The sequence below is a fragment of the Paramisgurnus dabryanus genome, chromosome 1 (genome assembly GCF_030506205.2).
Source record: "Paramisgurnus dabryanus chromosome 1, PD_genome_1.1, whole genome shotgun sequence".
Lineage (NCBI taxonomy): Eukaryota > Metazoa > Chordata > Actinopteri > Cypriniformes > Cobitidae > Paramisgurnus > Paramisgurnus dabryanus.
Window position 1 is genome coordinate 37,039,631 of NC_133337.1, and position 11,944 is coordinate 37,051,574.

At 37.6% G+C, this 11,944-nt stretch overlaps 1 protein-coding gene across 1 annotated transcript; it reads right to left on the reverse strand.

The window, feature by feature from the left end:
* Positions 1–1,067: 1,067 nt before the first annotated feature.
* ints13 (integrator complex subunit 13) lies at positions 1,068–11,688 on the reverse strand. The gene is made up of 17 exons (XM_065269387.2): positions 11,445–11,688; positions 10,711–10,945; positions 10,531–10,605; positions 10,247–10,449; positions 9,457–9,537; positions 8,900–8,990; positions 8,485–8,613; positions 6,802–6,886; positions 6,028–6,120; positions 5,857–5,946; positions 4,305–4,483; positions 3,948–4,112; positions 3,653–3,807; positions 2,129–2,359; positions 1,816–1,955; positions 1,505–1,640; positions 1,068–1,317 (listed from the first exon to the last, which is right to left on the reverse strand). Exons 2-17 carry the CDS (start codon positions 10,933–10,935, stop codon positions 1,281–1,283), a joined length of 2,115 nt encoding a protein of 704 aa, XP_065125459.1. The 5' UTR covers positions 10,936–10,945; positions 11,445–11,688; the 3' UTR covers positions 1,068–1,280.
* Positions 11,689–11,944: the final 256 nt, after the last annotated feature.

Below are 11,944 nucleotides of genomic sequence, written 5' to 3' on the forward strand. Positions count from 1 at the left end.
CTTTGGCAACAGACCAGATGGCTTTGTATGGCTGAGCTGGAACACATCTGAACAGAATAGCTCCCTCGAAAATCAAGCATTTTACATAAAGAATATGGTTGGAAACGTACCAAATTAATGATACTGCAATAATTGACAGGCACTCAACAAAGTGGTTCCTCGGTTAACTAAAAAAGTGGTACAGAAACATTGAAGAAATTAGCTGAGAATGAGTTTTTTATGAAAATGTCCACCTATGGAAAATAATAAAAACCTAATTAATATAAGGATGTAACCCTGCAAACAAAGCATTCTCGGATATCTAGTTAAAAGGGAAGACAGTGATTTACAACCTTGTTGCGTGACACAATTTTTGACATCCGTACTGTACTGTACACGCACCGCCGGATTTTTGAAACCCTGCGTACATTGTATGCATAGCTCGCACATGCGCATAGAGGAGAATTTAGTATGTAGTGCAGGAGATGCATTGCATTTTGTTGCAATGCGCATGCGTTGAACGTCTATGTACACGTACGAGTCAAATAAACGATACTTTGCAAGGCTGTGGATTTAAGCATGCGTTACAAATACATACAAAGTCATTGCAAAGATGCAAATAGGCGCGTGGCGATGCAAATGACGCAAATTGGGCAGCACAATTGCTGCAAAAAACATTAGAATGCCTCAAACGAAAAAATTCAACTCAAGCATAAAAAATTTGCATGACACGAAGTTAAATCCCGCAAGTAATCTAGAGCAGGGAATGCGATGCTTTGCGTTTGTTGTGTACGCAGCATAACGGGACACCAAAGATTGTAGATTACATACAAAGTCAATGCAAAGACGCGAAAAGACGACAACTCGCACGGGGCGATGCGAATGTCGCAAATTTGCGCTATTTGCCTGAATCACCTCAAACGTGAAAATATTCAACTCAAGCGGAAAATTCATGACACAAAGTTAAATTAGTTTATTTATGTTTATGGATTTAAGCTGTAGTCTGTGGTTGTGAGCAGATTTGTGTGTTCATTTATGTTTTGTGAAGGTCACATTAATGCAAAGACAATAATAAACCAAGGCAAAAGGAAACACAATTTACAGGCTTTTTTAATTCTATTTCACTCTTTGTACAAACGAAAGCATATAAAAAATTATCTCCTTATAAAACATCACCTTGTTCATAGCCTGGCTCAAAGCCAGCACCGTTTTAATCATTTGATATCATGCCACAATGTCATCATCAGGTCCTGTGAACCAATCGATGATGTCATCAGGTGAGAAGAGGCGCAATTCACACATTATCTAGTAGCCTTTCCGTTCTCATGAACATCCATCCTGTGAGAAAACAAAGTGAGTAAACACCAAATGACTCATTCATACAGATAAATGGGATCACGGGGCATATGCACAAATACTGAATACCTTCTAATGCACTGTAAGTCGCTTTGGATAAAAGCGTCTGCCAAATGCATAAATATATCATACAAAATATATATTATTAAACAATTAATAGTCAACACACCCATTTTCTTCTTTGAGATGTTGATAAAGCTCTGCCTTGTTATTCACAGAATTCAGTCTGCCTGCAAACTCCTGATGCTTCCTGGAGTTGGCCTGGGTGATTCTATTGGTCCAAAGTGAGAGAAGAGAGACAGGACCTGAAAGAGAAGGGACATTGGTTAACAGGACTTTACACTTTACATTATTTTCTTATTAAAAGATCTGATTGTAAATGTGAAGCACAAATGCAAAAGCCGTTAAATGTCGAAAGTGAGATATTTATATCAACCAAATGATGAAATCATAAATAAAAAATAAAACATGACTGTAAACCTTTGGATTTCTCAGGAGGCTGCTGCTCTTCTGTGGCTAAACGTGGTTTTTTGTTCAAGGGCTCTGGAGAGTCTGGCGAATCTTTGATGATTTCACATTCAGCCGGTTCATCCTTCTCACGCTCCATTACCCCTTTCAGCCTAGAGGAGAAAAAGCACATACATCAGAACCTTAGAGACAATCTGGGAGATTAATGAAACTAAAAGCAACCGCAGCTTGATTAATGTACTTGTAAAGTGCTTTTCGCAGTAACGCACTTCAGCCTCTGACATTTGAGATGTTTGCCAAAGGAAGGGAAGTTCGGCAGCCTAACCTCTCGGACTCTGCGGTCCAGCTCTTTTCCTCCGAGTCCTTGCCATTCTTGTCGATTTTGTCCTCCTTGTCCTCTCTCTTCCTTCCCCTTTTCTTCCTCTCCTCCTCCTCGGGGGGTTTGCTTCGACACGCAGTGATGCAGTCCAAAACGCGCTGGTGCCGCTCACTGGTGCCCACATGAGTCTTTACTAGCGTCTCCAGCTCGTTCCACATGATCCGGTACTGCTCATCACTGCACGCATAAAAACAGACAAATCAATACCAGTTATGCATGTCTTTTCTAATATACACAATACCTGGTAATGTACACCCTGCATGCCCTTTCAAACCTAATAAGTTGCCTAACTAGCATAGGCGCATTTAAATTGCATGTTTGAAGTGATTAAATTCCAATTTTGTTCCCTTATGTGGCACATCAGATCAGATATGACCCACGGACATGTAAGCAGAAAAAAAAGTTAATAGATTTCCAATATTTATATGTGGAAATAAATCGGATATATGCATTCGCGTCCGCATTGCAAGCAGACAGATCGGATACTTCCATGTCAAGATGTATTGTGCGTCATTGAAAATGCGATGCTGGCACCAACTGCGATCATGACTCTTCTTATCTTTAGCACAATGGCTCCACTTAGTGCAGTAATGCTGAAGTTTTATGTCTTGTTACAGAAATAAAGTTCTATAATCGTGTGTAATCAATTTGTTTGTGTCCATTGCATATCGCAACGTTTACTTCCTCTGTGGCTTAAGCTGTTCCGGTTCAGTATGCCTACCTTGCATTATTTTGGCAAGTGTTTAGCGTAAATGGTGATATCGGATACGAGGCGCTTTTAAATTATGATGTAAACAGCTCATCAAAAAAAAAAATCTTATAGTGTCAACAAATCGGAATTGGGAATCAAGATTTGCAGTGTAAATCCAGCCATATATGCAAGGGATATGTATCTTTAGTAGCTGCAAATATAGGCACATAGGGTTTGGATCAAAGCCACAATACAGCAAGGCACATGCAGGTCACAACCTATGGTGATTAGGGCTGGACAAAAAAATAGATTTTTCGATTAATCGTTTTTTAAAACGTGGTCAATTCAGAATCGATTCTCAAAGAGCAGAATAGATTTTTTTCTTTCATATTTATTTCTGCAAACATTGAACGAAAGATTTACGTTAATCGAATTACTAGTCTTCTTCACTAGATGTCACCCTCTTTTTTGCCTTGTGCGATGTAACCAAGGAGCGAGAGGCAAGCCTGTCATTCATTCATGGTTTCCGGTGCTTCATCGATTTTATTAATTTCCCACTTGTAACCTGCTGTTCACTGTTCTTTTTATTAATATAGTATTTGTATTAAATCTATATTCATTGAGTTGAATCGAGAATCGAGTATAAAAACCGTCCCGAGAACCAGAAGCGAAAATTGAATCGAGAATTGAAATCAAACCGATTTGATAGCTTGTGAATCGAAATCGAATCGATCTGGAAAATCTGAATCGATACCCAGCCCTAATGATGATACTCTCACCGTTTGGGACCTTTTCCTCTAGAGCCCACCGTTGAGATTGGCAAAGGATCACTTTTCCTCTCCATATCAACAAGATTATAGACAGTCTTCTGACAGGTCAGCACATCCTCATCTGTCAGAGTTTCCTTCACTATAAGGTTTGCTAAAGGCACCACCTGGAACACACATACACACACATAAATATTTGATACACAAATCACCACTAATCAATTGAGACCCACATAATAACAAGCATGACATGGAAAAAAACAAAGACAAAGTACAAATAGGATTTTACTGCAGAAGAGTGTCTCACCGCCTGCATGTTGAAGATGGTGGTCTGGGAAATGATCATTGGCCAGTATCGTGTGTGCCGTTCTAACTGGGCTTTGGCTCCTTCGATTGGAGCTCTGCCTGCTGTATCTACAAGTGCATCTGGGAATGGAGTCAGGCGATTCTCACGCATAAATTCACCGAAATCCTGCAGACGGATATTAACAGGATTAACTTCAGATAGAGGAAATCCAGACAATGCTGCATTCACAATTACTTTTATTTCGAGGTCAGAACGACTAGAAACGCATGTTTGTGGTATATCAGACATGAGGATAATGCAGCCTAACAGGTCAGCTAGTTTAAAGCTCAAAGGTGACAGTCATGCAGTGCTGCTTACAGTGATGCGGTAGTCTGTCACTCGGCCCCCGCAACCTTCGCTGATGGAGGGTGGGTCCTCTAGCGTGGACCGTGTGCTGTTCAAAACATGCAAAAAGATTTCCCCTCCATGGCTGCTCAACATGTGACTGATGACCTTTGATCCTGACTTGCGAGGTTGCTCTAACAACACTGAACGGCCTGGGTGGACAAAGAAATTATAACACAATATTAATAATCATAATAATTTCAGATCACAGATTGTCTTTCTGTATCTGGAGCAAAGGCGCACCATGGGAATATATGAAGGGTTTAGATGCAAAACTGTCCACAGGTTTTCTGTTAAATGAGCATTTTTATCAGGTGCTTATGTTTGTGTTTAGTAATTGCACTTTAATGGCAATGAAAAGGTTATTAGTCAGTCATTGAAATGCCTTATCTTCACAAATGTTTTTTGCTGCAAAATGTACAGTCAAGCTTTTCTGGCAAAAATCTCCACTTCTTTGGAAAAAAAAACATAGTAAACAGTTGCAAAGTCACACAACTAGAAAATAAGCAAAGTCAGAAATCAAAAGGTAAAAAAGAAACAAATGCACACTAGAGGGAGCTGTGATGCATGTGGCTGCCACATTCGGGATATATTCAAGTACTCACAACAAGGGAAATAAGTTCACACAGAAGATGAATGTGAAACGACAGTGGATCGCATTCATCTTCTGTGCACTTGGATGACTGAAATTTGAAGTGGAATTTAGTTGATAGCTGTATTTCTGAAAGGCTCAGGCTTGGATTACGTGGATTTGAAGTGAAATAATTTGAGGAATATATATTATGTGCCGGGAGCTTAATATCATTATCTTTTTTTGACGAAGGTTGCATTTAGCGGCTTTTGCAGCTGAGCTCCTCATAAAAAGCATCTCATATTCAACATGAAACAGAGTAAGCAACAAGTTTTAATTCTGTAATGCGATGCAATTTCGAGTATAACAGGTTCATAAAAGAAGACAAAACAGATTTCATCAGGGACCTGATTTCATTAAGAAATTGGTTGGATTTTATAAAGTACAAATGTACCATTACCATCCATGATTATTAACTCCCCAATGATCAATGATTTGTCCCCACCAGCGTTTGTTTTTTAAGTTTGCCGCCAGTGCAAGCATCTTTTATGATTTTCACAAGTTTAATGGATTCAATTTTTTTTATATATATATAAACATCTGCTTTCAAACAAAAAAGTTTCATCCTTTCTTCATTTGTTCTCTTATCAAATTGTGAGCAAAAAGCAAAAAGAGATAATTGCATTTTGTAAAGAACTTTTATTAGAGATCAGATTCAGAGCGGTTATCAAAACAAAAACAAGAGTTTTAACCGTTTTTGGGCTTAGTGGATGCTTCGTGTTTTATAAGTTGGGTAAAAGCGCCACCTGGTGGATAATAGCGGTAATACGGATTGCTGTAAAAACTCATCATTGGCAGGGAAGCGTTTTCTTTTAATTGACGAGATAACTCATCAATGGCAGGGAAAGAGTTAATATACAAAATCATGTTTAAGTAAATAGTTCAAACACACACCGTTTAACAGGAAGTTTGTAAGACAGGATGATGGCCGGCTGTTGACATCAACAGGAGAAATCCGATAGGCCCCTGTGCAGTAATGCAGCTCTGCATATAGAAAATAAAATCACAACAGTCACATAACATTTCAGACTGAGGACTACATTTCCCAGAATTTCAAGTACTTACCTACACTGTTGGTGCGTGGAGTGCACCACTTAAGTGTGACTGTTTCCTTTAGTCCGCTGTCTCTGCTGGTGCTGCCAGCCATGTGCAAATCACCTAAAAAAACAGGAGACGACAAACATGGGTTATACAATTACAAATTTAGTATACACAAATATTAAAGCTGTTCACTCTCATTTTGTTCCAAACTTTAAAGGACTATTTTCCTTTCGTGGAATGCAAAAGAAGTGAATACTGACATTTTGCATTAAGAGAAAGCAGACAGTGACCTCAGGTTGAAAAATGGCAAAAGCTGCCCAACCCATGCAACCTCATTTGCACTTCTGCATATTCAAACATTTCACAATGTGATTAGTCACGTGACAAGCAAAAAAAAAAAAAAAAGATTTGTTGGCTGTGATAATGTGTTGTAAGTATCATACTGTATTTTTAATTGTAATGTGTAGGACTTTTTGGGAGCATGACTGTCACTGGACAAAGATATGGAAATCAGCATTCTGCAAAACTTCTTTTAAGTTTCACAGATAACCAAAAGTCACAGGCGTTCCATAACATGTTAGCAAATAAATTATGACATTATGGGGCGGTTTCAGTACTATGCCTTTATATTAGGGGTAGTTGTTACAAACAAACCTTACAAAAACAATACTGGGACTGGGATACGCCCTGTCTGGGAAACTGCCCCTATAATTTTTAAGTGTGACTTTAATCTCCATTGCATTAAGCAGTGAAATGTAGGCTGAAAAATTGCTCTTAAGATGAATCAATAACACTCACCACTCTTAATAAATTCCATATGAGCATCCCGGTGGTGCAGTAGCTCAACGTCGTAATTTGCTGAAGTGTTAGCATGCTGCTCCTCCTTCTCATATATAGGGACAAACACACACAAACATCAGTGGGGTGTCTACACTACGACACACCACAATCTACTGCTGCTTTCATGTTTAAAGGGCACAGCTTACAACATAACTGTGCCCTCACGGGTCAAATTTTCACTAAGGCTTCTGAGTCTCCCAGCCATGGAGATCAGAGGCTGTGAGCTACAAAATACACAACAGGAGACAGGAGAAAATTAGGAGAACAAAGATGTTTCATCCCTGGGATCACCGTTACTGCCTCAAACACACCCTAATGCTACTATGCATTTCTGCAGGAACCTGCAGCTTTTAAAGACACAAGCAACCAAAACAATAAAACACACTTCACATCTGACCACACCCAGCCAGGTTAAGAGACATTGTCCAGGGAGAGAAAAGAGAAAAATACTACAGCAAGAGACAGCCACCCGATAAGGAGGATTTTTGGGGCTAAAGGAGGTCTAGAGGGTCAACTGTCCATCCAGCTGGATACTAATCAAACTGATCTAGGTGCAGCAGCAAACTCACTATTACAATTATGTTAAAGGAAAACACCACCGTTTTTCAAAATTTTACTATGTTCTTACCCCAACTTCGACGAAAGTGTACACTTTTAATCTTTGTGCGGCGCCTCGTGAATGTGTTAGCATTTAGCCTAGCCCCATTCATTCCTATGGCTCCAAACAGGGATGAATTTAGAAGCCACCAAACACTTCCATGTTTATCCTATTTAAAGACTGTAACACGAGTAGATACACGAGTAAGTATGGTGGTACAAAATAAAACTTTTGTTTGGAACCATAGGAATGACTGTGGCTAGGCTAAATGCTAACACATTCACGAAGCTCTGTACACAAAGATTAAAAGTGCATGCACTGAAAAAAGATAGGTATGTATTAATTTAAGTTTAGGTAAGAACATAGTAAAATATTGAAAAACGGTGGTGTTTTCCTTTAAAGTCAACATGAAATGTCATTTACAAATGACTGTACTACCCTAAAGTTTAACATTTTATTAAAAAGGCTAATATTTAATGAGATAAAGACTCGGTCTTCTTTATTTAAAAAAATTACTTCAAAAAGGCTGCATAGACTACAACAATTACTTAAAACATTTTCGTGCCTTCGCAGTAGGTGACGTCAGAAGAAAAAACAAATAATTTCAAAGGCAAAGCAAGTTAAACTATTTAAATAAAAAAACAAATGCTTTTTTGAATAATGTACACATGCGAATCATGCAAAATTAGATTATGTATGTAAGAGAAGCAAACAGGTCCGTTTTAATTTCATGTTGACTGTAAACATTATGTGCAAACACAGTTTTATCAAAAATATATATTTTTATCGAATTTAAAGAAAGCTCCCACTGATGATCTGAGATTAGCAAGCGCTGGATGAGACGGGACAAGGTTTTGATCTGGAATAGTAATAGTAGCTCTGGTGAAGTACTGACCTGCTCAAAGACATTTAATGTAGGCTAGCAAAACAAACAATAAACCATGAAAACAGCAGCTGTGTAAGAAACCGACATAGTGCAAACAAGTGATGAGGCAGAGGGAGACAGAAAGGCAGACAGAAAACTGTCTGACAACAAGTCTGACCTTCATGGGGATGTTTGTGATGGTGGTGGAGGCCAAATCAAAGTGCTGCTGAACCAGCACATTTAGTTTAGAAGCCAGATATCTTCCAGCGCGCACACTGTGAACTTCACTGCTCAATACTGATGACAGCTGCCAAAAATACAAGATAAAAAGACACTCCGTTCAGATCAATAGAGAATTAGACAAAATGGTTTTTATATTGCTTTCTGTATTGTCAGATGCAAAACAGATTGTCCTTTTAATTCTGATAGGATGAATCATGTTCATAGCTTGAGCAACAAAATATAATGGCCAAATACATGTAAAATGTTTAAACTCTTTTCACATCAAGTAACTTACATTCATATTCATCATGATAAATTACTCAACTAAATGTTTGTTTAGCACTTATGAAAAAAAAGCATTCAAGTTTCACCTCTTTCTTTTGACGGTCTGAGACCAGCGTGTCATCGCCCTGGGGGAAGATGTGGACCAGCACAAGCTCACACTGTTGAATAGGCATCAGTCTACAGAGATCATACATCAACCATTCATCAGTATGAGAAAACTGAAATAAGTGTGTGTTAAAGGGATAATTCACCCAAAAATAGTTTTTTTATCTTGATGTTGTTTTAAACCTTTTTTGATAAACACAAAAGAAGATATTTTGATAAATGATGGTAAGCAGCACACAGCTGATTGTAACCATTTTCTACCATAGTAGGAAAAACGAATACGATGGAATTCATTGGGTACTGTCAACTGTGTGCTTACCATCATTTATCAAAAAAAAAGTTTTATCATTTATCACAATACTTCCATATATTTATTTTCCTACTATGGAAGTCAGTGGTTACAACCAGCTGTGTTCATATCATCTTTTGTGTTTATAAAAAAAAAAACAAAGGTTTAGAACAACACCAGGATGAGAAAATTTTCATTTTTGGGTAAACTATCCCTTCAATGTTATTAACTTTTTCACTGTTAACAGACCGATCGGATCCTGCTGCCAGTTTGTTTTGCTCTTGAATGGTTTCCAACACACAGTCCTCCAGCATTCTGACATGAGTGTCACTTAAGGGGAACAGAAGAAGACAATATGAGGTTCAGTATAAATAAATAAATAGCTAAATATATAAGAATCGCTGCTGATGCTAATTTTAAATAAAGCATGTCAAATAGAAGTACATTTTGAAGCAAATAAGCGAAGCATTCACGTTTCTATAGCTGAAAATGTATGTACACACAGTACTGTGCAAAAGTCTTAGGTCACCACCACCAGATACAAACAGAAAATACAGGAAATATGTACAATAAAATAAAAAATTACATTTTCAGGACCAAATTCTTTAGGCATTGTCAATGGTTTGTGTGACCTCTCTTGACACTAAACACATCTTAAGTGTTTTTGAGCAGAATGAAGTAAAAAGAGTAATTTCTTTAAAATTAGAAATTAAGATAAAAAAAATTAGGTTTAAGAGATCCTGCAGTTTCCTGCTATTGCTCAAATGAAAGTGGAGTTTACCCTAAAAACTTATCATATCAGTTACATTTTTATACAGTTTTTAATACCATATACACATTTCCTGTATTATCTTCTATTAGAGACTGGGAAACAATTATATATGATCTCAAAAACATTGCAAAAACAACCTATCTTATTCTGGGGTGGTGGACTAAGACTTTTGCACAGTATGTGTAAAATTTTACTGGACATTTCCAAATTTTACTGAATTTGATGAATGTGAAAAAAAATGCAATCTTATGCAATAAAAATGCTCACCTCTTGGCATTAGTTAGACAGACAATGCGCCCCCTATTGACCACTCTGTCAGCCACATCCATCAGAGAAGTTCGAGCCTCATGCTGATATTCTGTGATCTTACACAGCGATTCCACAGCTGCCACCAACCCATGCAGGACACTACAGCATTCAGGATCCTGACGAGGGTTTGGAGGCCCAACAGCTGCCAGGGCAGACATCAGCTACCAAAAACACATAAAAACGCAACGCTCAGATTACCCTGGTAATGGATATGGATGTGCAGAGTGATGGATGTGTTCTACCTCCTGTGTGTTCTGGTTTTCCTGTTTCCAGGTGTTCAGGATGTGAACTTCAGAATCACTGACAATGTAGTTCACCTGTACAGTTTGCAATACACAATTGTGAGGTGCACATAAAAATAGTGCAATAATGAGAACATTTTAGTTTTTTAGCAAATTGGGCACCAGTTTCCAGAGACTCACTAGTTTCTTGGTGGGGTAAACATCGAATAGTATCCGGCAGTACTCCATGGAGCACTCGACAGCACATGTCCAGAGGGATTTGGAAACGGGAGCCAGAGGAATTACACCCTGTGACCGGCTTTTGGTCAGCATGTCGCACTCGATCAGCTGCCGGCTGGACTCTGCCATGTATGGACAGTGGTCCACCACAAAGGCTGTCTTGTGTGAAACTGAGAACATTCTCATCTTAAATGGCCTGCATCACAAGAGATGTAAAAAATTATATGGGTACTTTCATGGCAGCCTCTTAGTTAGAGGTATCAAGATAGTTGACATGAATGTTTTGAGTTGTTAAGATGTAAAATAATAAGACATGCAGTATTACAATAAAACCATTTTAAACAACACTGCAATAATTATAATATAATTCTATAGGCAATTGATGCTAGAGCTAAACTGTTAAAATACCTAGGTAATTAATTAAGCCGAACTTGCAACAACATTTATATTAAACTATATAAAACATTAGTAACCTTGTGTAAAATTCTTAAATATATGAAGCAGTTAAAAAAAATTTATACGAACATTTAACCAACGTAAACAAATACTAATTTCAACTTAAACATTAGTTTGCAAAAAAAAATCAGAGAAAAACGTAACATTCTATGTTCAGAAATTGTACAAAATTAAGACTTGAATGAATAAATGAATGAAAAGCTTTATATAATAAAGAATATCGATACTATTTTGATCACCTGATTGTCACAGAAAAGCAGCTTTAGCATGCTAGCATCGCCTGCTAGTTTTCCATCGTTTGTTCAAACGTCGTAATAACAATTACTAACTTAGAAAAAAACTTTGTAATTCAGGTTAAAAATTACAGAGACATAAAGAATAACAAAAGGTTAAAACAAAACTAAAAAGTACAGACGAGCTACCCGGTCATACAGAGACAACAAAGCAGGGGACGAAATACGCTGTTGGTCTGGTCCGTCAGACAAAACCCGCCGTGTGAACTAATTGACATAAATGAAAAGTTCCTGGTGCAAAGTAAAATAAAGGGTTGAATATAGGTTTATGTGTTAATGTACTAGTTACAATGTGCATGTTACTCATGTGCATGTATTTCTTTTTAACCTTTGTAGCTGTGTGAAATATTTTTTTACAGTTTCTTCTACTTCAGGTAATGTGGTGTAAAAAGAAGCAATTAATGTTTTTTTAAATAATTAGTTAACTGTCAGTTTTTAAATGTTTC